Source organism: Delphinus delphis, chromosome 5 (genome assembly GCF_949987515.2).
Source record: "Delphinus delphis chromosome 5, mDelDel1.2, whole genome shotgun sequence".
NCBI classification, from domain to species: Eukaryota; Metazoa; Chordata; class Mammalia; order Artiodactyla; family Delphinidae; genus Delphinus; species Delphinus delphis.
The window spans coordinates 103,633,296-103,660,350 of NC_082687.1; the positions used below are offsets into that span (position 1 = coordinate 103,633,296).

General features: G+C 41.6%; 1 protein-coding gene across 2 annotated transcripts; it reads right to left on the reverse strand.

The window, feature by feature from the left end:
- Positions 1–954: 954 nt before the first annotated feature.
- On the reverse strand, positions 955–25,182 carry BDH2 (3-hydroxybutyrate dehydrogenase 2). 2 transcript variants are annotated; one of them, XM_060012832.1, is made up of 11 exons: positions 25,088–25,182; positions 21,941–22,058; positions 21,468–21,559; positions 20,569–20,647; positions 18,933–19,029; positions 17,132–17,240; positions 11,187–11,247; positions 9,882–9,995; positions 5,876–5,934; positions 5,193–5,285; positions 955–2,495 (listed from the first exon to the last, which is right to left on the reverse strand). In XM_060012832.1, exons 3-11 carry the CDS (start codon positions 21,537–21,539, stop codon positions 2,442–2,444), a joined length of 738 nt encoding a protein of 245 aa, XP_059868815.1. In that variant the 5' UTR covers positions 21,540–21,559; positions 21,941–22,058; positions 25,088–25,182; the 3' UTR covers positions 955–2,441. The 2 variants fall into 2 exon arrangements, with proteins under 2 accessions (XP_059868815.1, XP_059868816.1); XM_060012833.1 differs by lacking the exon at positions 21,941–22,058 and having other exon boundaries at positions 25,088–25,158.
- Between the last annotated feature and the right edge of the window lie 1,873 nt (positions 25,183–27,055).

A 27,055-nucleotide genomic window follows, 5' to 3' on the forward strand; every position in this document is an offset into this window, starting at 1 on the left:
TCTGGATTTTCACTCCACCTTTTTAGTTGTGCTTTTTAGAAGTGTCTTCTCAGGTGGGGCGGGAAGACCTCTCTTCAGGTGACCAATTAAGTGGGATAGAAGACTTGTTCTCCCTTTCATCGCTTAACACTTGCCCTTCTTGCGTTTATGACTTTTTTTTCCATCAGCATTCATTTAATTCTGCCTTCCATTTCTGTGTCTTCCTTTCCTCTATATTTCCCTCCCCCTCCCCTTTCAACTAAGTGTGTGTATATGCGCGTGTGCGCCTTTCGGGGTAATTTCCATTTCCTACAGAAATAAAAATTTTCTTACCTGTTTTTCACTCCTTTAAGCAAGTGCCAATTTTAATCGCCGTTTTGCAGGCAAGAGGTACAATGTCACGTAAATGTCTCCACCAGGCAGAAACCACTCATTCTTCTCTCTTAGGTCCTCCCTTATGGAGAGAATGGATGAACCTAGGTTCCGTCTATTAAGCTTCTTCAGAGCACCTAAAATGATTATTTTCCTAAACAGAACTCTTCCTCTCCTAAAGCTCGCCAAAGTTTCTAGTGACATCCAGCTTCCTCTTATAACAGAAATCAAATATATTTTTCCATTTCTTTCAGTCATATGATCATTGATACATGACTTTGGAGAACATGACTTTGGAGAACATTGAACTTTTTGGCTAGTTTTTACTGTTTATAATGTTTTATAGTTATCTCTGGGAGAACTCACTCTGAGGGAGCATTTGTTAATATTTAGAGTCCATTTTGCAGTGTTCATCATGTGTTTATTTATTTACTTGGCTGTGCCAGGTCTTGGTTGCTGCATGAGAGGTCTTCCATCTTCCTCGTGACACGTGGGATCTTGAGTTGCGGCACGCAGGATCTAGTTCCCTGACCAGGAATCAAACCTGGGCCCACTGCATTGGGAACGCCGAGTCTCAGCCACTGGACCACCAGGGAAGTCCCATCATGTTTATTTATAATTCATTTTTTAATAGCTTACATGTACCTGTATAATGGCTCAGAGCATGAAGTACTTCATAAAAGCTTAAAAGCTTCAGTGTTCCATTACTTCACTTGATAAGAAGTTACAGCCTTTTGATAATGATACATCAAAAGAAACCCAAGTCATTTGGCCCAACTCCTTAATTTTACAAAGCAAAAAACTAAAATGGAAGAGAAATTGGATGACTTAGGTTCTAGGTAACCAACCAAGCTACATGTGGTCCAGTAGTGGAATACCTGGTCCAGAACCCTAAAGCAAATCTTAAAATCAATGGACTCTTCAGGAATGTTAGTCAAAATATCCTTTGCTGTCAGATTTATTTTATTTTGTTTTATTTTTTGCTGTTGGTTTTAACTTACCTTCATCAACTGCATGTTCTTCCTCATACATAAAATTTTAAACTTTCATTGTCCATTTCAAAATTTTCCTTTTTAATATTACAGTTCTGAGATGAAAGATTAACTGTTCATTTACTGAGTATCTACATGTGCATCATACCATTTGGTCTTTTGAGGTAACAACAAATAAAACACAAACATAAAACCCTGAAACTAAAAGAGCAAGAAAAAACTTCTCCCTAGTAATCTGTTATGGAATTATTTTCCATGAATTTAAATTTCTTATTGAAACTTTTATTTTCTTTAATTTTGTTTCCTGTTACATGATTTATTTCTGTTTCTTCATCCGGAGACTATTTCTAAGTTTCATGTTCTCTTGTCTGTTATCTCAGAATTTGGTGAGGAAATCTATACTTAATCTGAAAAATATTCTTCAAACTGACAATACTGTAAGGTAGTTAACTATATGTTTCTTATGTCCATGTCAAATACTGCTTATTTTAACAAAGACTTTTTAGTTAGACTAAAAAAAAAGTATTTACTTATAAGTGATGACATCCATTAAGGATAAACATCTGATGATTATTTTTCTTTTACATAACAGATCAACAATATATAGTCCTGAACCTAAACTCCTTTAAGTGTAAGTTACTGAAGCCAAACTCCTTTATACCTTTGGTGTTCACTTATGACTGTGTAAAATTTTAAAATTAGTACCCACATACAGACCAATGCAGAATCGTACAAAAATATTTGAATACGCAAAACAGAAGTAAAATAGAAATGAATAGCTTTTTTCTTAAAAAAGAAACTTCCTTTTTTCTTCATATTCACATTTTAATTTTATATACTTAGAAATTGAGGTTTATTCTTAAAATGTTCTTTTTGCAGTGAGTTCATTATCTCACCTATCTACAATGATTTCAGAAGAGATTAGAAAGAGATGAATATATTTAAAGAATCAGACTCTTGTGAACAATGACATCATCAAAAAGGTCTTATTTTCATTAATATGCCATTAATAGGAAAGAGAGGATGGGTGAGTTTTCTTCATAAGCAGGTTCACTGTAGACAGGAACGGCCTGCCTTCCCAGCAAGGAGATCCTGAAATCACAAGCTCCAGCCTCCATCAATGATAATAGGATTACCTGTTACATAGGCAGACTGCAGGGATAAACACAAGGAGATAGAACAATTAACCAGGTTGTGTTTCTTCAATTTTCCTGACTGAGATAGCTGAACAGTTTATCCTCATAGAACCAGGAAACCACACTTTTAACAAATAGAAATTAGGAAAATCTGAATTAAACTTCAGATGATTTAAAACTGCTGAGTGTTCTTGTGATCTGGATCTGACTGGCCTCTGGCTGGTGTTTGAGCACATGTCACATCATTCTAAGAGTGTCTGGACTCAGAGTCAGAAAATTAAGAAATTTTGTGATATAGAGCCATTACCCAAATTAGGATAAAGTATAGGCTAAAACGGTACATTTTCATTTTGAATCGCAGAAGTATTCTAACTAGCTGAGTTTTATGCCACTAATAAACCTTTGAACATAATCAAGTGTGTCAGTAACAAAGTAGTAATGTCAATTACCAAACAGAATTTTAAAAAAACGATGTATATTTAGTTAATCAATATACATGGGTAATTCCAGGTACTGAAGCACACTAAATGTCTTTTTAAAATTTATATGAGTAATAATTATTATAATCTATTAACCAAAAAAAAAATTCGATACTAGTTTCAGACATCCAAATCTGTACAAAACTAAAGAAGTTTAAAAATTACTGATATTTTTCCCCATAGAATTTTTCATTTTCCAAAGAATTAAAGCTGAAGTGATTCTTGTGGTAGAGGTTTAAAAATGTTTTGTTTTGTTTTGTTTTGTTTTTTGCGGTACGCAGGCCTCTCACTGTTGTGGCCTCTCCCGTTGCGGGACACAGGCTCCGGACGCGCAGGCGCAGCAGCCATGGCTCACGGGCCCAGACGCTCCGCGGCATGTGGGATCTTCCCGGACCGGGGTACGAACCCGTGTCCCCTGCATCGGCAGGCGGACTCTCAACCACTGTACCACCAGGGGAGCACCCCCCTCTGTTTTATGTCTGTGAATAGTACACGACCAGGGAACTAACTGGAAGAGAGAAGAGAGAAGGAAAGGGGAGTAGGCAGGAGTGAGGTGTGTTACTGATCAGTTAGCCCCTCTTCAGTATAACTTGGTGCACACCAGGTGGTGGTAAATGTGACAGATACAGAGGTTGAAATGTTTTAGTGACAGAGCAGTTACTACTTCTCAGAACTATTAACAACAGTTGTTCATAGCAGAGGAAATGACTAGGCAGATTATGAATGACTGAGTACATTAACCTTTCTGATTTCTTTGAATCTGTATCTTCACAAGAGCTCATTTGATTTGTGGGTACTGCTGATAAGCTAAATTGCCCTGGTTTAGCCAGAGCTTAGGTTACCAAATATTTGGGAATGTTCTGGCTTGAAATGTGCAACAAAAGGACCTTTGTCCTTTTAGAAAGATCTAGAAGAGTCCATATGTAAAACAGAAAGCTTGCCTTTTGAAAAAAACTTGGAGAAATTGGGGGTGTTTCTTGGTAGAGTGTCTAATAACCCCCTAGTTTATCTACTTTATATGATCAGTCTTCATATATTGAATTTTATTTTTTTTTATTGGAGTATAGTTGATTTACAATGTTGTGTTAGTTTCAGGTGTACAGCAAAGTGAATCAGTTATACATATACATATATCCACTCTTTTTTAGATTCTTTTCCCATATAGGCCATTACAGAGTATTGAGTAGAGTTCCCTGTGCTATACAATATATACTGAACTTTAAAACACTCTGTACTCCTGTTATGATGTCTTTCCTTCCAGCCTCTTCCATTGCCTCAGGCTTTAGGTGAATTTAAAACTAGGAACACAAATTTGAGTCTATTATCCATGTTTAAGTTAAAATATTTTTAGGGCTTCCCTGGTGGCGCAGTGGTTGGGAGTCCGCCTGCCGATGCAGGGGACACCAGTTCGTGCTCCGGTCCGGGAAGATCCCACATGCCATGGAGCGGCTGGGCCCGTGAGCCATGGCCACTGAGCCTGCGCGTCCGGAGCCTGTGCTCCTCAACGGGAGAGGCCACAGCAGTGAGAGGCCCGCGTACCGCAAAAACAAACAAACAAACAAACAAAAACAGAGGGGATGCCCTTGTACTTTATACCTTATAAGAAATATCTCTTATGAAAGTTTCTGCTTTCACAGCTGTTTGCCATTAAAAAATATACAGTAGCCGTTAAGGAAAAAACTGATTACTAAATAGGTGCAACGTGGAAAGAGAATTAGGAATTTCCATTCGTGATGATAAATAAGTAAAAATTCATAGGGAGAAAAAAGAGGTACTGGCATTGTTCTAAACAAGTCACCAGTAAAACTGAAAACACCAGATGCTAATTCTGTGTCTCCTGGACGCAAATCTGGTTAACCCTTTCCCCATTTCACCGGAAGCTCTCATAATTTTGGAGGTTCACTGGTTTGATTTACAAATCAAATTTACAAATGGTTCCCAAATTGTAATTTTTGAAAGTAATTATAAAATTGAGCAATTTAATTTTTTTCAATCCTCCACCACTTCATGTGCTATCAGATTCAGTGACATGTAAAGTTGAATGAGGAAGAGTTGGTGGCTCAGATCAATGTGGCCTTTCTATGAGCAAATTAAATCAGAACTTATTCCTATCTTGTAAAAGCAGCATCTTAGCACCTACATGCCATCACTCCCTAAATCATACTATTTTGATGAGCAAATTGTGGCCAAATGTGATTGAGGATAATGAACCCCCTGGGAAGAACAGTGCTTACTTCATCAGAGGCCAGGTACACGCAGAGCAGGGCTATTTCTTCTGCAGTTGCAAATCTTCCTGTTTTCTGTCTCTTTAGGAAATCGCTCAGTGCCTGGAACCAGAAACCATACCGGACATCAGTGATGTGAGCTGAAGTAACTCACCTGCAACACCTTCAGAAGGTCAAAGGCAAGAGGAATCTACAAAGGTACCACTGGCTTGTTGCCTTGATTAATTATACATGACACAAGATACAGGAGAATATCAATATCTTTAATTGTGGACCAAACAGGACTATGGTGACTCCCAATCTACTCAAACTATCTGTTTTATACTAAAACCTACAGAGACTGTGACAGATCAGAAAGATAATATTAAAGAAGAGGGCATTTTCATATTTTTTGAAAATGTGGTAAAATGCACATAATATAAAATTTACCATCTTAACCAATTTGAAGTGTACAGTTCAGTAGTGTTAAGTCCATTCATATTATTGTGCAACAAATCTCCACAATTCTTTTCATCTCGAAAAACTGAAACTCTATCCCCATTAAACAATAACTCCCCACTCCCTCTCCCCCAGCCCCTGGCAACCACCCTTCTACTTTCTGTCTCTATGGATTTGTCTCCTCTAGGTAAGGAAGGAGCATTTTTATTTTTTTTAACCAGAGGATTTAAACACATTTAAAATAGCAGATATACCTCTTCAGGATTTGGTCTGGCTTGTATTCTTTCCTGCAGAGATGGGGTATCAACCGTCCCTAAATCAAAGGAGGGCATTCAGCTTGGTTACTTACTTAGACTGAAAAAGAAATTGGTGATTAAATTTTAAACTTCCTTTCCATATGATACAACGATCAGTGAAAGCCTTCTCCATGACTTGGAGTGACAATTTCACCTCTACCTGCCTGCTTTTTATTTAATAGGCTTATAAATTCTTTAATAAATGTCTATGATTTTCAAAAACACAGACTATACTTCTTTGTGAAGTATATTAGGCAAAAAATGACACCCAGCATTCCCAGGACATACTTTAGTCACATCACATTGATATGATACTTTATGGATTTTAAGCACTGTTATAGGTATTATCTCAGTTAATCCTCGCAACAACCCTGAGATGTATTATAGATAAAATCATACAAGCACTATATCAGTATAAGGACCCAGACTACCTAATGATCTCAAAAACATTTTCTGCTGTCAGGTTCACTCTGGGGGGATTCTCAGGGACAACTCCACACCCATCACAGTCCTCGATAACTTAGGTGGCTCTTAATTTTCCTCATTATCTTGCCTATTTTCGTCGGTTTTAAATTCCTGTTTTAACCATTGTTTCATATTTCTCATCGAAAAAATATAACTTTATTTTACTTAAAAACAAGAAAAATAATAATGACTAAAAAATTTTAAATCCCACTTAGTTCACATTCTTTACAGAGCAAGTTCCCATACATTTCTGTTAACTTCTGTGATCTGCAAATTCTCTTCAGAGGGCTTTCTTCTGCTGACCGTACTCCCGGAGACCACATGATCTTTCTAAGTTCATAGCAAGTGACTTCACTGTCATACTCTCAGCTCCATCCTTAGACCATGCTCCTGGGTGTGCCATAGATTTGATGTTTGCTTGGAAATCATTTCTTTCTTTTTTTTAAAAAAAATTTTATCGGGATATAGTTGATTTACAATGTTGTATTAGTTTCAGGTGTACAGCAAAGTAAGTCTTTATACATATACATATATCTACTCTTTTTTAGATTCTTTTCCCATATAGGCCATTACAGAGTATTGAGTAGAGTTCCCTGTGCTATACAGTAGGTCCTTATTAGTTATCTATTTTATATATAGTAGTGTGTATACGTCAGTCCCAATCTTCCAATTTATTATCCTCCCCGCCTCGGAAACCATTTCTTAATTTTATTATCATTTGCCATTTCTCTGGAGAGACTGGGAATCTTCGAAATCTGCAAATCCTGGCTCCTTTTTGTTTAACAGCCCTTTCCTTAGCTTGTCTCTGTGCTCTCACATTTCACTGTAAGCAGGCGACACTTTCAATAGGCTGGGTGGGAGCTGCCTTGGCTACATCACCTGGTTCATCAGGAACATTTTCTACCCTCCACAGTTACAGCAGGCAATAGTGTTGATGAAATTTCTTAAACCACAAAGCGAAAATCTCTTTGTATCCAATTTCTGGTGATATTTTCCTCACTTGCCTCATCAACAGCCTCCTTAAAGTCCACAATTCTACCAACAGTGTGTTCAAGGCACCTTAAGCATTCACTTAACGCCCTCCTCAAAATCCTTAACAGCTTCCTCCCGCTGAGGCAAATGCTCACCGACTCTTACATATGGCCGGTATTCATGACTATTACATGAAAACTCTGTAGCAAGCCTATGCCTCGCACTTCATTCCACTGTCACCTGACTCTGCTGTGTCCCTGGCACAGACTGACACACCATGCCACTGTCCACACCAGTCTGGTGTTGAAGTGTTGTGACTATATCATCAGCACCAACCCAGACACACTCATTCCTTGTCACATTTTCTTTGTGACTGGCTCAGTGAGTCACAGCTAGTTCCTTGTTCCAGACAGTGGGAGAATATATTTTCCAATCTTCTGAAAAGTCCAGCTTCAAAACAACCACATTTTCCAAATCATTTTGCCATTTATTCCACTGGGAAAATGGCACCAAAAATAGCTAGACTCAAGTATCACCAACGTGTATGTTAAAACCCGGTGAAACTCTCTCTCCTGTAACCTCCTCTTTCTTGGTGTTACCTATGTTTACCGTTCTAGTCCAAGAAAAATTAAACAGAACACCTCAATCATGGAAATTCTGTCCCTTGTAGGTTATTTAGTAGTCTCCCCCTTTCCTAAGTCAGTGGGTTTCAACCTGAGGGGAGACCATGATGAATTACATCAGAATTTCCAGTGGCACTTTCCAAACTACACACGGTGTTCCCCATCAACTCCTTCTCCAAATGCTGGCATGCCCCTCAGGTTTTGAAAGGTCCCACAGGTAACTGTGAATTGCTTCTCCTCCCCAAAGCCACAATACCAGTTGTGAACTACTAAGAGAAACCTTGATTCTGGACATGCAGTACTGAATTTCTTTTCAGAGAGGAAGTTGATAATTCTTCCTAGGCAGACCTCATTTTACTCTCTTTGGTTTGCTGAGCTTCACAGATACTACATTTTTTACAGATTTCAGGGTTGTGCAATGCTTCTTCGAGCAAGTCTATAGGCACCATTTTTCCAACAGCATTTATCTGCTCACTTCATGTCTCTGTGTCACATTTGGTAATTCTTGCAATATTTCAAACTTTTTCATTATTATATTTGTTATGGGGATGTGTGATCAGTGATCTTTGATGGTACTACTGCAAAATGATTATGACTCACTGAAGGCTCAGATGATGGTGAGAGTTTTTTAGCAATAAAATGTTTTTGAATTAAGGTATATACATTGTATTTTTAGACACAATGCTATTGCACACTTAATCGACTACAGTATAGTGTAAACATAGATGTCCTTTCTACTCATAATAAGTTCTGCTTTCCTCCTTTCCTTTATATGAGGGGCCGGCATACTTTTTGGTCAAAAGCCAGACAGGAAATATTTTTAGCTTTGAGAACCATTTGGTCTGTTATAACTACTCAACTCTGACTGCAGCATGAAAACAAACTTAACCAATATAAAAGCAAACTGGGTGTGGATGTACTCCGATAAAACTGTGTTTACAAAACAGGTGGTAGGCCGGATCTGGCCTGTAGGCCATAGTTTGCTGACCCCCTCTTTACAGCATAAAGGAAGGTATGAATCCCTCCTTTTTGTTTATGGGCCACCCCAGGTGATGGACATGACTCAGTGGCTCCCTATGTCTGGGAGGCTCCTCTTTCTTCCTGCTGTCCTGTGAGCATGGTCTACGTTTCAATTTTCCCCTGACGAGGCCATCCTGGGCTTGCTTCTAAAACACCAAGCCCTGGCCAGTTATGTCTCTCAACCACAGGGTTTGGAATTGTCCCCATCCACACAAGTAGCATTTAAACCTTTTGCATCTGTTAAATCAAAATGGCATCACTTGTGCTAAAGCCCATGATACAAAACCTACATTTAATGCCTAACCTAATTGCAGTTTCAACCTTTACCAGAAATGTAATCTTAATCAACCAGTCTGGAATTTTCTGGTTAGCACCAATGAGGTAATTGGGCCCCTGTGGGTCCTCTCTATCCCCCTAGAGGAAGAAGAGGCAACCTGTAGTATAAAACCTGTGCCATCCCCTCCCCCTTAAAAAAGCAGTCCCAGCCCAGAATAACCTTTTCTTTTCTTTTGCCAATGACCTCCTTGCCCCACCCTTCTTTCTATGAAAACCTTCCATTTTTGTATATGGCTCCCTGGAGCATCCTTCTAGTTGCTAGATGGGATGCCACTTGATTCATGAATCGTTGAATAAAGCCAATTAGATCTTCAAATTACTTGGTTGAATTTTGTCTTTTAACACATCTGTGGGTTATTCCTAATGACTTAGGATCTCTTTCCCAACTTACCATTGGACTGTTATCTTAATAAGCCTGGACTCTTTTTTCTTTGGAGCTTTTCCCAATGACAATACAACATGTGGTAAACAAGCTTACAGATACTTTTCACAGTGGCAGCCGGGAGGTCAGAAAGGACAAGTTCATAGTCCCACAGTGCCCAACTCACCTGGACACACACAGTTGCACCGGATACCCTGCTGGATGAAGTCTGCAGCAACAGACTTTGTGAGACCAATCACAGCTGCCTTGGTTGTGCTGTACACACACCTGTTCACAACTCCTGAGAATGAAGGAAAGTTCAACCGTTGAAGGAATAAAAAAACACAGTCAACTTCAGGAAGCAGGAGACCATTGTCATGCTTCCTCACACTCCACCATTTTTAAGATTTTTTTTTTTGATGTGGACCATTTTAAAAAGTCTTCATTGAATTTGTTACAATATTGCTTCTGTTTTGTGTTTTGGTTGTTTGGCCTCGAGGTATGTGGGATCTGAGCTCCCCGACCAGGGATCGAACCCACACCCCCTGCATTGGAAGGGGAAGTCTTAACCATTGGACCACCAGGGAAGTCCCTGCACCCTTTCTAAAAATCGATATCAGATTTTCTCCTTTAATAGAGCTAGTTTCTGAATCTGGGAAAATAATATCATTATTGGCACAATTCAGTTGAGACTTCGGTGTTGAGATGCTGCACCTAAGTGATAGCAGTGGCTTTAGTTTTTCATCATCAGTTGCTAGAACGAAGAAATTTAGGGTAAAGCAAAGCAAAACAAAACACAACCCAAACAAACCCAGAGGCTTAGGCATTTCTTTGCATTCGTCTCCTGTGCAGGCTTACTGTGTACATCCTTGCTAAGAGAAGGAATGTTATCTCAGCAGTAACTACTTCATTTTCAACTCGAAATCCATCTGTGCCAGACTGTGACACTGTCCATCATCTCCACTTTTGCACTGCAATCTGGCCTTTCAACTTGACTTCTCATTTAGGGCTGGATCAAATGTCTTTGTGAAGCACTCCCCCACTCCACAGGCAGAGTTATGTCCCTGCTATTGTAACAGCACTTTGTACAATGCTCTGTTATGACCCTATCACACTGTAGAAGATGTACATTTGCCTGACTCTCCCCCCTTTTAGACTGTGAATTCTTTGGGGTTAGGGACATCTAGTGGGTGTCTAATACATCTTTTTTGGTTAATTAAATGTATAAAAGTTTCCTTCTCCCCGTTTGATCTTCATTTCCATATCCATTAGAAGGAATAAAAGGTAGAGCAAAGCAAACCAACTTATATTTAACTTTATGACTGGTTCAGACTGGTTCACATCTAAGGCAAAAGGACTGGTACTTAAGAAACTTCAGAGCAATTTATAAAAAAGCAGTTTTATGATCTCTGCTACGCTTGTTCCCCAAACCCTTAGCTCTTGAAGGTGTGTGAGTACGTGTGTCGTGACGCCCAGAGGAAGACACACCTACCTTTGATGCTCGATGCCACAGAGGACATGTTGATAATGTTGCCAGATTTCTGAGCAAGCATCTGCCAAAACAAAACAAAGACCAAAAAAAGATGCTACTCTGCAGGCTAAAACTACTACCTCTTTAAAAGATGCACGTTTACTTATGGTTTGCAGGACCATCATATTAGCTATTAACATTAAGCACTGTTAAGCATGTTAAGCAGTCTTTTTTTTTTTTTTTTTAACGGATTTTATTTTCTTTTTTCTTTTCTTGGCCACGCTACGCAGCTTGTGAGATCTTAGTTCCTTGACCAGGGATTGAACCCGGGCCCTTGGCAGTAAAATCACGGAGTCCCAACCACTGGACCACCAGGGAACTCCCTGTGAAGCAGTCTTAATGGTCTCACCCAATCATTGCTGGGAACTGATGGCTTGTGTACACATTGGCAGGAACATTTCCCAGGGGTTTACTGCCTTCCTGTGGCATAAAAGCATCAGCAAGACCAAGAAGGAACTCTGAGCTAAATGAAAGGCTAATGAATGTTAATGTTACTGTATGTTCCCGATGGAAAACTCTTTCTCCATTCATCACATATTCAACATATAGTTGCATACCTACTGTGGTCAGGTACAGTGGTAGGTCGAGGAGATTCAAAGAGAAATGACTCAGTCCCTGCCTGCCTATAGAGCTGCCAGTCTGATTGAAGTGGCTGGTATAACCTGCATCCAGCAAGAGGAAAGACTGTCACTGGGGAGGGGGCGGACGTGGAAAGAAGGGACCAGGCTGCAGGGCACGCAGAGGAGGTCTGATTTTTTGAAAGCTAGAGCGTTAATCAGAAAAATAAAAGAGAAGGGTATTTTCTTCCCAAGGAAGTGGGAAGAAGGGATGGGTCTGGCTGGAAGACAGAATGTGGGAGGAATAAAGCTGCAGAGGCCAGTGGGGCTAAATTCAGGAATTTTGGCTTTACCCTGAAGGCAATGCGGTAGAGACAATGAGGGGGTTTAATGCAGAGGGCGAGTGGCATGTTCAGATTTGAAGATTACAAAGATTACTATGGCATCTTGTAGAGGAGAGCACTGGAAGCTGATGCAGGGATTTAGGAAAGGAGTAATGAAAGTAGAGAGCAGAAACGTCTGTGGGTAACAGAGGTGGAGACAGCCGAGGTACGTGAGCAGGACTTGGTACATGGTTACATGCAGCGAGGGCTGCTCCCCGTCTAGGGCAGTGTTTCCTAAGAATACGTCCTTCAGAATCCCACACAGAAAGTGTGAAAGTCTTAAGAGGAGGGTCTGTGGCTGTCCTGTCCTCCTAGACAGGGTACACAGCAGCCAGTCAATATGTTTCCGTGAATCAAAATCTCTTGGGGCTTCCCTGGTGGCGCAGTGGTTGAGAGTCCGCCTGCTAATGCAGGGGACACGGGTTCGTGCCCCGGTCCGGGAAGATCCCACATGCCGCGGAGCGGCTGGGCCCATGAGCCATGGCCGCTGAGCCTGCGCGTCCAGAGCCTGTGCTCCGCAACGGGAGAGGCCACAACAGTGAGAGGGCCGCGTACCACAACAAAACAAAACAAAACAAAAAAATCTCTTGAGGTGCTAGGTTAAAGTGCAGATTGCTGAGCTCTGCCCCAGACCTAAACAAATATATCACTGAAAAAAGCTGCTATGAATTAAAAAATGTTTTCAGATGAACTTATATTTAATTAAAAGATGTATGTATGTTTTCAAGATGATATAGGTATATGCGAGGGCATGGGTCTCCACCCATCAATGTTTGGGGGGAAGAAGCAAGAGTTGGAGAGAATGCCTGCCTCGTGGGCACTAACTTACTGAAATCAGAGGCTGCAGGGATGACCATAAAGAACAAGGAGGAGGTGGTGAAGAGTTAAAATAAGTGCTGGGGGAGGTGGAGAACAGAGGAAGGAGAACCAGGATATGCTCTATCATGAAAATCAAGTAAAGAAAGAGCTTCTAAGACAGAGGAGTCTCAGTAGGCAGTGTAAAGGGTCAAAGAAAAAAGTCACTTCTGCTGGGGTAAGTTTATCCAGCAGCTTTCAAGGAGGTGTAGGAATGGAGAAGGTGAATAACTGGATGATCCAGGGATGAGTTTGCCAAGATTCTATTTTTCCTTATAGTATTCTTACTTTCTGTTTTGATACTTAGCTACTAATCGGTACCTAAGAGCAGAAAGTCTAAAACAACCCTAAGGTATTATGTTGAATGGATTAAAAGGATAAAAGGAGAGGCTGAGGTGACCCAGTGAAATCCAGAAGATGGCAGGGAAAGAAAATATTGAACCCAACTTGTTTGTCTATATAATAAAGAGAATCATAATGAAATGGGGTCCTCATAAAAAAAGACCAGGAAAATTAGTAAAATATAACAGTGTTGAAAACGAAGCCTTAAAATTATTCTTTCTTATCCAGTTTAGCAAATAACATAACCCATTTAAATTAATTTATTTTCCCAGTGTCACTGAGGTATAATTGATAATATATACAATCCATTTTTAATACATATGGAATACATGTAGCCCAATTTAATATATAAAGATGGGCTATTAAATAAGTTCAGTCTCTGGTCTTCTGAAATGCAATAAAATCCTCAGGCAGAACTTTAGAAAACAGTCACCTGGGAGATGCTACTGCTGCCCACTAACACTTGGACTGTCCACTCAGCCCAAGTCTAGCCGCTGATTCTAGAGCCCAGTCCTTGCGTCCTTCTGTGCTGCCTTCTCAACACCAGATCAGCACCTGCGGTCATGGTGTGAATGCTCTTCCTGGCTCTGCATGCAACAGCCGTCTCTGGCAGGTACAACAGTAAAGTGAAGTGCCTGGATGTAGTAATGCTGTCTAGGACTGATCTCCCAGAAGCTCAGGCGGATGCTACAAAGAGCTCTGAAGATTCCCTCTAGCTGCATCTAGTTAGTCCTACTGTGACGCAGCTCTTCTGCCCCCACTGACCAGAGCCCAGCTCCTAAACCTGGCAGACCTTGGCTTCTTGGGTCTTCAGTGATTCCATGCCTGACCTCCACCTGGACTGACAACCTAGATTCATTTCTTCATCCAGCAAATGTTTGCTAAGCGGCTCTACGTGCGAGAGACTCTGCTAAGATAGAGCAAAGGAGGAGAACACCCAAATATCCAAGACCTCCCCGAACCCTCGTAATGGATCCTCTCTTCTGGTGGACCTTGGATTCTACACTGACCTCTTTTCACAGTATTTTTAATTTGTTCTCTGCTTTCTGACTGCTCTTCCAGTCTTGGAATGGTTTTCTGTATGCTTATCCATGAACAAAAATTTCCTACAAGTGTTCCTATGTTTTGACCATCTGACTTTTCAAATCTGCCTAGACTCTAAATCCTGGCTTCCCCTGGAAAGTTCTATCTGGTATATGTGCGTCATGGTTAATGAACATAATTAGGGCTGGAAAGGACTGTGTAATCTATCACCCTCATTTTTTTTTTTTTTTTTTTGTGGTACATGGGCCTCTCACTGTTGTGGCCTCTCCCGTTGTGGAGCACAGGCTCCGGATGCGCAGGCTCAGCAGCCATGGCTCACGGGCCCAGCCGCTCCGTGGCATGTGGGATCTTCCCGGACCGGGGCACGAACCTGAGTCCCCTGCATCGGCAGGTGGACTCTCAACCACTGCGCCACCAGGGAAGCCCAATCACCCTCATTTTAAATGAAGAAATAGACACCGAGAGAGCACAGGTGCCATCTCCCAGGTCCCGTGGCGAACTTAGGGGCAGAACTCAGGTTGTTCCTAAGGTCTTCCAATGACAGATTCCAGAATCCCAGGTAAGGTCAGTTGGGGTCATTTTAACAAGTGACACCAACTCATTCTGACTCCCCATCCCAGTCATTAATAACTCTTAGGATTTCTTACAGATGAGTTTCATTGGCTCATATGGATTATTAAGATGCTTTAAATCACAGACAAACTCGCTAATTTGCAAGTTAATGTCTGGTATTTTAAAAGTTAACACTTAACAAGCTTAAATTTCAGCTCCACTGTATCTCACACCTATGTCCTTCCCTGATATTTGTCAAGCATTCAGTACTACAATGAGTCTCATATATGTGTAAGTCTTATTCACTTGACCTGAGCTTTCCTCTTTTACCACAGCCTCTGCTTTTCCTCATATCCTATGCTAAGGATTAGTCTTCAAAAAATACATTTAAGTTCCAAATAACAGATTCTCATGAACTCCAAATAAGGAAAAAAAAAGGCAATTTATATTTAAAAAAAATTTGCTGGTTCAACAGTCCATGAGCCAACCCAAAGATTCCTTCTAGGGGCTAAACAAGAAGATTAAAAAATTTTTAGTTTTTTTTAGTTACTAAGTCAATTTCTCTAATTTTCCTTTTAGCATTCATCTGTATCCTTCTTGACGTTAGGCCCAATGTCCAGAGCAAAGTATCTGCCCTGCCTTGTCATCAAAAAACTCTTCTCCTGGGCTTCCCTGGTGGCGCAGGGGTTGGGAGTCCGCCTGCCGACGCAGGGGACACAGGTTCGTGCCCCGGTCCGGGAAGATCTCACATGCCGCGGAGTGGCTAGGCCCGTGAGCCATGGCCGCTGAGCCTGCGCGTCCGGAGCCTGTGCTCCACAACGGGAGAGGCCACAACAGTGAGAGGCCCGCGTACCACAAAAAACAAAACAAAACAAAACAAAACTCTTCTCCTGCCCTGGGTTGGGCAGCATTCAGTATGTCAGTCATCTAATCCAGCTGGAATGGAAGAGAAGCATGGCTCTTCTGCATTTCACTAAGGTTCAACTTACAACCTTGAACTGAGCCGGTTCTGTACAAAGTCAACCTCGTTCATTGTCTGAGCCTGTGTTGTCTGCTACTACTGGCTTATAAGCTCATTTGAAGTCAGTGTTTTTCATATTTATACGCCCCCTCCCCCAGAGAACCTAGCGTGGTGCTTTCCATCAAAAGGCACTTAATGCTTGTTTGTAAAATAAAATGAGAAACAGTCAGGAGTTGTGTGCAGGCTGGCAAATTCAAGGGTAGCACACTCAGGAGGAATACTGTCTCCTTAGCACACGCTGTCTCTCACCTCTCCAGTACCTCTGTGGCTCAGCTAAAAGCAGGAGTGCAAGGAGAATACTCGGGGTACAGAAAAGCAATGGGGTACATCCACCTGGAGATGGGGGGGCCTAGATGCTGACATTCAAGAAGGGGCCCAACTTCAAGGGTTCAAATCCTGGCGCTAATCACTTGCTAGTTATATGACCTTAGGCGAGTTATCTAACCTCCCGGTTTCATCCTTCTGCACAGTGGCTGTGATAGTACCTACCTCATTTGACTGCTTTGGTCCCACATGCCCCCTTGCTGTTCCAATCCCTGGAACCCTCTTCCCAGATACCTGAACGGACAGCTTGCTCACTTCATCGGGACTTATATGAAAATTTCACCTTATTAATGAGGCCCTCCCACTAGACCTCACTGATAGCCTAGCTTCTTTTTTTTTTTTTTTTTTTTTGGCCACGCTGCGCGGCTTGTGAGATCTTAGTTTCCCAACCAGGGGATTGAACCTGGGCCACCGCAGTGAAAGTGCTAAGTCCTAACCACCGGACTGCCAGGGAATTCCCTAACCTAGCTTCTTTTAAGTTCACTGTACTTATAACCACCACACACGTTAGAGTTTATTTGATTACACATTATCGTATCTCGCCCCTCAAAATAGTACCTCCCTTATAGAAAGGACTTTGTTTAGTTCTCTGATGTGCCTTCTGCACCTGGAAAGCAGCCTGCCACATGGTGCTTAATATTCCTTGAATGAATGAAGTGGAAAGTTAAGTGAGTTAATTTCTATGAAATGCTTTGATATCAATGTTCACTACAGGTTAGTCATTATGTTCACTGTTATCACTCTTCAGAGTAGGGATCCTCTCTGGGTGTCCAGTATGGAGACCTACTTATCCAGCGGTACTCATCCTAGCGGTGGTGGTCACCTTACTTTAGGAAGAAAGGCCTTGATCATCAGGTACATGCTGCGGACGTTGAGATTCATTGAGAAGTCCCAGTCTCTCTCCCCACAGTCCAGGATGGTTCCATGATGGACAAAACTGGAAGTGTGATTAAACCACGGGGAAAAAGATGATCATTGAAAAACATTTCTATTCCATTTCCTTATCCTTTTTATTGTCATTTATTGGCTTAGACCATTGTCCTTTCCCTTAGCAAGATTAACAATTCAAACACAGTATCACTTAGTACCTTAGGTGAGGAAGTATCCCAACAACATAAGCTAAAAAAATTTATTTGAAGACAAAATCCTTCTTTTAAAAGAAGGCAGGAGTTAGAAGCCACCAAACATAAGAAACTCTGTACCTACTGAGCAGGAAACATCGCTGCCATTAAAAACAAAGGAGAACAGGGCGCTTGGCCTAACTCCTATTTCAAGATCAAGAGCGCCTTCAGGTGGCACAGATTAAACATTCTCAAGGGAAATCAAAACTGCAAGGAAAACTCAACATCTCAGGGTAGCAAAGTAATACCCCTACTGTACGGTTCTAACATACTGAGTAAACAACGTACAACAAGACAAAACCTTTAAAATAACCTTCACTCTTTTTGAAGTCACACTTCCTCAAGGAAGCTTTCTAAACATCAGTTAGAGTTAGAGTCCTAACTGATTTCACTGTCCCCTAGACCAAAATTATGTAATTAATTATAAAATATTGTCAGTTGTGATCCCTATGCACCACTGTATTTCTAGTTCAACCGAATGACAGCAAGAATCACATCCTCTATTTCTGTTCCCCTTACATTGCTGAAAATTTAACAGGTGCTCAGAAACTAATTTTGCTAGTTGTTTTTTTCATGGCTCTGGGTATATTCTCATAGGAGGAATGAGCAGGTTATTTATAAACTAGATCATCACAATCGTTACTTTAATTTCCGAACATTGTAACATATGATAAACTATGGATAAACTGAGACTTTTTTTTTTTTTACTCTGAATCATGATTGGGAAGAACCATAGAAATATATTAGAAGGCTCTAGAATTTTTCTACCAATGCGGCAGTACAAATGTAACACTACACAAGAAGAGTGGGATATCGGAGGTATCTACTGAGTTCCTGGTTCCTCACATCTACTGTCATGCCTGAGAAGGGACAGTGGGTACCAGCACTCGTTGTATCTACATGTAGCTGCCCCAGGTCCAGCTTTTCATCATTCATGCATGGTTCAGCAAGCTGGGTACCACCCTAATAAGTTTAATTAAGCCATTCTCTTTGTGCCGTGTATAAAGGTACAACATGAAGCTTCTTTTGCTGGGACTCATTGTCCCAGTAAGAAACACTGAGCTTGGGAGGTATAAAAGACTTACTAGAATATGCCAAAAAATTGGCAACATCTTCATTTCAATAAACTGAGTACTTGGCTTCTGGTGTATATATACTTCCTTTTAAAGGCACTCTACTGGAAAAGAGTTTTTCTTCTTATTTTATAAGTCCTGGTAGAGCACCAGCAACAAGTCCATTGGCATGAGCCTGTTACCAGCCCTGAGGAGAGCAACAGCGTTAGTACTGGTTGCCTTGCGTGACCTTAACGGCCTTTAGGCCCCAAGCCCATGTCAATGTCTATGGCTGCCTTACTTGTAATAAAAATTCTGTCCAAAAATCTAGCCACATTCCCCAAGGAATATATTATGGTTCACAGTGAATAATTTTGCCATATTATCAAAATTCTTTTAGTGAAAGTTGCAGAAAGCTTTCTGTAAGGAGAGTGAAATTAAAGAGCTATGAATTACCCAGCAACATTGAAGAGAACATCAAGTCTCTCAATGTCATTGGCGAACTGATCAATTTGTTTCTTCTTTGTGACATCAAGGACCCGAGTCTGAACACCTGAAAAATAAAACAAAGGACACTATTTGCCTATACTCATAAAGAATGGTTAGCCTTGAAGATTCAGCTGTTTCGAAGTGTGAAGATGGTAATATCTGTCCAGTGGGGCTTTGTAGGACTGTTGATCATTCGTAGGGTCTTCACAGTCTGAAGACTCTCAGTAAAAATCTTGACGTCCTCCCCACTTTGACCACCCAGTAACGTCTCTTTCTCCCTCTCTCTCTCTATTCTCTGAAACGAATGATTCAGGTCTTTCCTGAGTAAAGACTTCACAGTGAAGTATGAATGATCTACAACAGATGCTTCTCAGGAAGCCAGCAGTAATAGCTGAGAGTTGGCTCATTTTAGCCCATTCTTTCCCCCAGAGGTTGAGTCAGTGCTACAGTAGTGCTGAATTCTGTCTGTGTGAAGGGGAAGGGCAGGGGCGGTGGATAAGGGATTGTTTCTACTTGAGCACTTTACCTTTATGTTAATTCTATTATTTTTTAGAAATGACTCTGTTGGCCTAGGGTACCATCACTTACTTCTGGACAAAATTACAAGTAGAAGAAACGAGAAGCCAGAAGAGGGGATGAAATACTTGAAAGCCAGACATGAGAGATCCGGCATGGGGTCTGAGAGATACATACTGCACAGAAACTCCCTGAACATTCTCTAATGAAAGCAGCAGTCATTATTTTTATGCTTTAAATAAAAATATATATAGTTTATTATTCTCTTTTGGATATAGAAAGAAAAGGTTATAAACACAGACAAGACTGAAATTGAGTTTCAGAAAGACTTCTTTTCTTCTGTGCTTTTCTATTCTAACAGTTTGACTTTGACTTATAGGAATTATAATTCAGTTTAAGTCTAATGCAGTTAACTAGGTCAGTGAACTGATTTGTGTTTGATCACGGAACCTGTTCTATTTTGCTGGAATAGTCGACTTCCAGGTAAGTTCTCTTTCTTTCAGCGGTTCTGCTTTCTTTCAGAGTAACTCAAACTGAAGTCCTCTGGTATTGGAGTTAGGTTCAGTGTGGTGCTGTAAGGGGTAATATACACCTAAATAATCTGGGTAATCTCTTAGGGTTTCTGGTCATGATATTGAAACCAATATTCTGAAACTTAATTTTCGCCTGTTTCTTTTAACATTTTAAATGTAAAATTTACTAGATAATTTAAAATTATGCATATGGCTCACATCATGTTTCTCTTGGACAGCGCTGCCCTCAGACGAGGGCGGCACAGTTGTCATCAAAAGGTAACATAACGACTGTTAAATGTTCACATATGACTTTGTCATTAGCTACTGAATCCTCTGACATGTTGGATAAATTAAAAATTTTAAGTATACAGCTTAAATACTTTGTTTACATTTAAGTGTACAGATTTTTGTCTCTAGGTTCACAGAATACAAATTTGATATCAGAGAATCAGGCTCTAAAAAGAAGGCCAGTGGAGCTGAGCAGCTAAGGAATTTTCTTTCAACATGTAAGTACTAATGATTTATAATCCCTTGTAGACTGAATCCCAGATTCAAGCTGCGGAGTTGCTTACCTGGGTACTTTTCCAGTTCCTGAAGTTTGAACTCATTGATATCTGTGGCTATGACTCTGGCACCTTCTCTTGCAAAAGCCTGGTAGACACAATGCACAAATAAATCCTTTGTTTACATGGTTAAACTGCTCTCATGAACTGAAAGTCATTTAGCCTTTCTCTTTTATCTTATTTTCACTGTTGTTTTCCCTATAAGATGGGTGGAATTTCAAACTATCTAGGCTCACCTCATCCTTCCCATTGTTACTATTTTTATCATTAATTAGAACAACGTGACATACATTGTACTTGTCAGCTGACTTTGTCCCTTTAATACCAAATAAAACGTTTTTTTAAAAAAATAGGATTCTGTTATTAAACACCTCTCAAAATACTATTATTTTTTGATTTGATAGCATGCATTCTGTTTCTGAGCAGGTGAGTAAACTCCAAATAGTAAGAGAAAAATGGGTTATAGCAACACTTTTCGTCCTAATAACAGTGCATTATTAGCTCTGGTGGGGGGTTTCATGTGTGAGAAGTTGATATAAATTAGAAGGCAAAGGTAACTTGATAGTCTCAAAACTCTGGAGTCCTATATCTGGACTGACATAATTTCAGAAAGCCATGCACTTCTGTAGGGTCCCTGCAGTAAATTTATTACGGTGCAGAGGAACTGAGGCAGAGAGAGAAGTTTCTCAGGTCAAAGGTTATCAGTGATGTCACATAATAAACATGTGAGGTATTCATTCCTTTATCTGCCTGGAGTTAGGAGTAGCCACTTTTCTTTTTGTAACTTAAGACAACAGAAGCACTAAAGAAAAAAAAAAAAAAGAGCAGAAATAAATACCCATGGAACCCAGCCACATAATTCAATACCTCAAAAGTTAGTAAGCAAACAACAAAAGATAATAACTTACTAAGGTAGCTGCCCGGCCAATCCCCTGAGCAGCTGCTGTCAGGACGATGACCTTCCCATCAAGTCGACCCATAATGGAACCTGTGGTTTAATCTAAAGACGTGTATTTAATGGCTTACCCTGTAGCACATGGCCTTGTGCAGTAATGTCTAGAAGGAACGGTTCAATGCACTCCTTTAAGAACCTGATGACAGCACCTCTGTACAAATACTCCTACCACTTGAGAATATTCCCATCATTCTCCAAGAATGATTACTCTAAATACCTAGCTTTGCATATGAAAAACATTTAGCAAAAACCACTGAAGTGATAACTGGTGACAGACAGACATCGGACTTTAACCCATCTTCAGGTTTTTTCAGTACCCAGAGAAGTCAGCCTCTGATGCTGATACAGCAGCATCCCCTCACTACCGCCCACCCTCCCCGCTGGCCCTCCCTGCACACACTGCTATGGCACTGGGTGGGTCCTTACTACTTGGGGCTGCTTCTTGCTTCCTCTCTTGTAAACTTTTCTTGGGGTCTGCACTATTAATCATCTGTGTTTTTTCCATGTCCCTTGAGAAGATTTCACAGTTGGCCTCAGACAGTCACTGAAAAAAAAGAGTTGGAAAATCAGATCATGTCCAATACCCCCATTTTACAGATGAGGGAACTGATTTGACCTGCTCAAGGTCATAGAACTGGTCAACGGCAGAGCCAGAACCAAACTCAGGTCTCCTGACTCTTTTGCTATGTGAACATTCTACCCAACAACACTGCTGATCCTGTTTTAAAGTTTAAGCATTCATCAGTAACACTTTAACAGACGCAATCAGTAATTTTTAAAAGGGAGGACTGAGAAATTCTGACATAGGGGAAATATGATGTGCAGAAGATATTTGGTCAGTGCTTGGATTGTAGATCTCAGGGTGAGAGGAATGGCTAGTGATGAGGTTGGGGGTCGTGAAGAGTCAAATGATGATTAAATGAGGCTGTCTGCAAGGAACCAAGTCCCTTCTCTTACCCTGCTGTTCTTAGTGTGTGCCTCTGACCACACACCAACCACAAAATGGCTGCTTTCTCCCAAGGCATCGTATCTGCATTCCAGGCAGAAAGAAGGAAAGCCTGAACTCTTTCAGAGGCCTCACCTTTCTATTCAACGAGTAAGCCTTCCTCAGAAATTCTAGCCTGTGTTTTATTGGCCAGCTCTAGCAGTGGAGGCTAAGAATCTGAGTTTGTTTTCCAGGCTTTACAAAGTAAAAAGGTGGGGGTGAGGGCGTGAGTTGGGTGGATGTTGAGTGAACTAACTGAAACAGCACATGCACAAAATGACGTCCACAATCAGTCTGCTCAATTACCTGCCTGATAAAGAGTACAGGTAGCTAGCTAGTCTTGCCTGGAGGGCTCACATGATCCAGTCATTGCTTTTTGAACTTATCTCTGTTCTCTTCAGCCAAACTTGGCTTTCCGCTGTACCCAATGTGCACTCACCGGGATTTCAAGCCTCCACTCTTTGTGCAAGTTCTCCTTTCTGAGGGCTAGTTACTCCTGTGGGCAATGGGCAATGAGGCTTTCAAAAGCATGACATGATCAGATGTGTATTCTAGAAAGCTCACAGTGGAGAACAGACCTGGGGAGGGAGTGAGCAGGCGAGAGCAGGGGGTTTCCTTCGGAGGTGGCGGCAGTGGTGCAGAGACGGTGGAGAAACAGCAGGGACGGAGAGCAGGGGTGGATGAGGGAAGTGTTTAAAAGTTGACACAGGGTCTGGTCATCAGTGCACAGACTTCAAAGACATTACGTGGCTTGCCCAGTGTTTCACGGCTATGAATTCAAACCCAGGCCTCCAGACTGCGGGTCCAAGAGAAGACCTCGTGGTTCTAAATCCCCACGCAGCGCCAGGGGCCTGCGGCTCTGTGGAACAGGTGCCCAGTAACTGACCACGAGGCCGGCGCTGTGCTCTGAAACCCATCGGTGAGTTTGTGCAGAGGCCACCTCCCCCCTGGTCTTTCCCAGCCGATGCCTGAGTGCGGCACGAACGCTAAGGTAGGCCCACTTCTGGGACACATCGAGCTCCTCCCGCCGGCCTCGCGGACCCTCCCGCGCCGTGAAGGATGCGCCCACACGGCCCAGCCCAGCGTCCCTCGCTCCCTCCCTTGCACGCAGACTTCCGTCGTGGTCTGCTGGCTCTCCCAGCCTTACCTAGATCCCTACTCATTTTCTCTCGCACCAGCATTTCCCCTAATAAATCCCGTGCGTGTTGAACTCTCTCGGAGTCAGCTTCTCGGAGGTCTAGACTAACAGCGCGTTTTTATAAGAGCCGACTCCAGGGACTAGCTTACGACTTCACTGATGGTCTCTGATTGACGGAGAGCTGGGCTGTTACAATGCCTGACCTACTCTGATGCAATGAATTTTCAGCTTTTATTTTTCTTCTTACATGAGTGATACGTTTTTACTTAAAACTGGTTAAGAGTCGAAACTCCAATAATCTTTACCCTCCCCCAGTCTCGAGCATGATGTATTAAAAAGTTGCTGTTGTACACTATTGGCATTAGTGACTTCTGGGTCATGGGACTGTGAAGGCACATTGCAAATGTTTCCCTAGGAGGCTCTGACACCCACCGAAGAACTTACTAAACAACTGCTGAAGCACAGGGCAGCCGTTTTGCTCCCTATGAAAACCTCCCCCGAGCTGTCCTCCCTATTTTCTGGGACCAGATTTTCGAACCAAAGCCTTACTACTAGATATAACCGCACTATTATATTAAAACGGATTTGTTTGGAAAAATGAGTGCAAACACGGGCTGAAATGAGGTAACTTTCAAGAAATCCAACGTGAAAACCAGACATGATGGATTTCTTACTCTAAATATTGGAATCAAAGTGTTAAATTTTTTTTGCCGCGCCGTAGGCCTTATGTGCTCTTATTTCCGCCACCAGGGATTGAACCCAGGCCCCAGCAGTGAAAGCACCAAGTCCTAACCACTGGACCACCAGGGAATTCCCTCAAAGTGTTAATTTTTGATTAGCAGAGACACAGAGCATTTTCGGGATCTCTTTCTTCATAAGCCAGGAAAACAATGTCCACTTTGACACTGTAAAATCCTCTCCTTTGGCTATTTTGAAAAACCTACCGGAGTTTCAAACTTGTTAAAAACCCATCCGTATCCTGAACTAACTGCTAAGTTTAATCCTGAAAAAAGGTAATGTGCAAAACTAACATCTGAAAAGAAAACCTCTCCTTTTCCCTGGCCAAAGTTTCATTTAAAATATACTGGGAGAGCTTCCCTGGTGGCGCAGTGGTTAAGAATCCGCCTGCCAATAAAGGAGACACGGGTTCGAGCCCTGGTCCAGGAAGATCCCACATGCCGCGGAGCAACTAAGCCCGTGCGCCACAACTAGTTAGCCTGCGCTCTAGAGCCCACACGCCACCGCTACTGAAGCCTGCGCGCCTAGAGCCCGTGCTCCGCAACAAGAGAGGCCACCGCAATGAGAAGCCCGCGCACCGCAACGAAGAGCAGCCCCCGCTGGCTGCAACTAGAGAAAGTCCGCGGGCAGCAACGAAGACCCAGCGCAGCCAAAAATAAACATATTAATAAATAAATCTATTAAAAATATAAAATATATTGGGAAGTCTTACTTTATTGCAGCAAGTTGATGGCGTCCTCCGGATCACTGCGCGGGCAACAAACTTAAGACCTTTGTTCCAAATCAGGTCAGGTGCCTAATGCATGTTGGGATTTGTAGTTCAGGTTCCTCCAGTTTTTAGAAAATAATTCGCACATTCACATACTTTATATGTAATGTGCTGCCATCTAGTGGAGCTCAGGTAGAACTGTTAACTCCAATTACGTAGAAGGTGAAAAGTAGAACAGCATCTTACTTAGAATGTTGAAACTTAGAATGTTGAAATCATTTCCTTCACTAATTTAACCTAAGTCCTTCTCTCTCTTTTTTTTTTTTTTTGTTCCGGTACGCGGGCCTCTCACCGCCGCGGCCTCTCCCGTTGCGGAGCACAGGCTCCGGACGCGCAGGCTCCGGCGCAGGCTCCGCGGCATGTGTCATCTTCCCTGACTGGGGCAGGGACCCGCGTCCCCTGCATCCGCAAGCGGACTCTCAACCACTGACGCCACCAGGGAAGCCACCCTTTCTCTTTTATTAGCACCTACTATGTGCTGCTCTGGGAGCACTCAAAGATTGAATGAGCCAGGAATTGCATGTGGAAGTTAGCAACAAGATAGAAGGAATGCAGGTCACTGAGGATACTGGAGCCTTCCTTTCTGGACCCTGAACTAGATAGTTCAGAGGGAGGGAAATAAAAATTCTCTTGTGCTTTTTAAGGTATAAGTACAGTTATTTTGGCACACGCAGTCTATTCTAACACTAATATATACTTAGTGGCAGAATGCAGGCATCCTGAGTATACTGAGGGGGTTGAGTCTGGGGAACTTCAAAGTGCATTGTTGGGTAAGAGCAAAAAATCAGGTTTGGCTGAAGAGAACAGAAATATCAGATCAAAAAGAATGGACTAGATCCTGTGAGCCCTCTCTAGAGGATTAGTAACTCATCACTTTATCAGGTGTGTAACTGAGCCGAGACTGTTTAGGCTATTTTGTGTATGTGCTATTTAAGTAGGGCTCGCTCAACTGACTTCCCCTGCCTTTTACTTTGTAAAGGCTGGAAAACAACTATCAAATTCCTAGCCTTCTTTGCTACTAGAGCTGGTCAATGAAACATAGGCTGCAATCTCTGAGGGCTTCCTTCTTGGATAAAAAGATGATGCCTCTCTGAAAGGCTTTTGACTTTTGCTCCTTCCCTTCTTTCTCCTGGAATGCATCTGTGATGCATAGGGACATGGCAGCCATGTTGTGACTTGGTGTGAGGTCAGACGCATAAAGACAGCAGGGTGAGAGAAGGGACCTGGTTCCTTGAAGACAGCCTCAAGACAACAGCCCTAGACTAACTCCTCTGGATTTCCTATGTGAGAAAAATAAACTTCTTTCGATCACTTTTTTGCTCTTGGAGCTAAGTGTATTTACAATAGTCACAGTGGCTCAGAACAAAGACTGTGAAGTCAGAAGGATAAAGGTAAGTCCCACGTCTTTCCCTCACTAGCTAAGTCACTTAACTATAAATCTCAGTTTTCTCATCTTTAAAATAGTCATAGCACTTACCTCAGGGATGTTGTGAGGAAGGACTCGGCATGTAAAACCATCAGTACAATAAGTTACACTTGCACTTAATGATTATTAAGTTATAATGGATAGCAAACATTGCCCTTTAAAAATTAAAAAAAAAAAAACCCAAAAGTACCTTTTGGGGCCTAGACCAATGAGTTCATAGTAGATGGTCTTTTAATATTCACTGAATATGAATGGTAGGCTCTCAGTAATAATTCTGCCAGGCTCAAGAACATGTTTCTTATGAACAGTAAATATATTTTGTCTTCTCTGGTCCTAATTTTGCTTTTCAGATCATTTTAGTATTGTCTGACCATATTACTGCTTTTTAACCTTCTTGCAAGTTTCCATTGCTGATTTTCACTACCATTCCTTCATAAACACTCATCACAATATTGAAACTCAGATCATTAGAGGTTAGCAACATT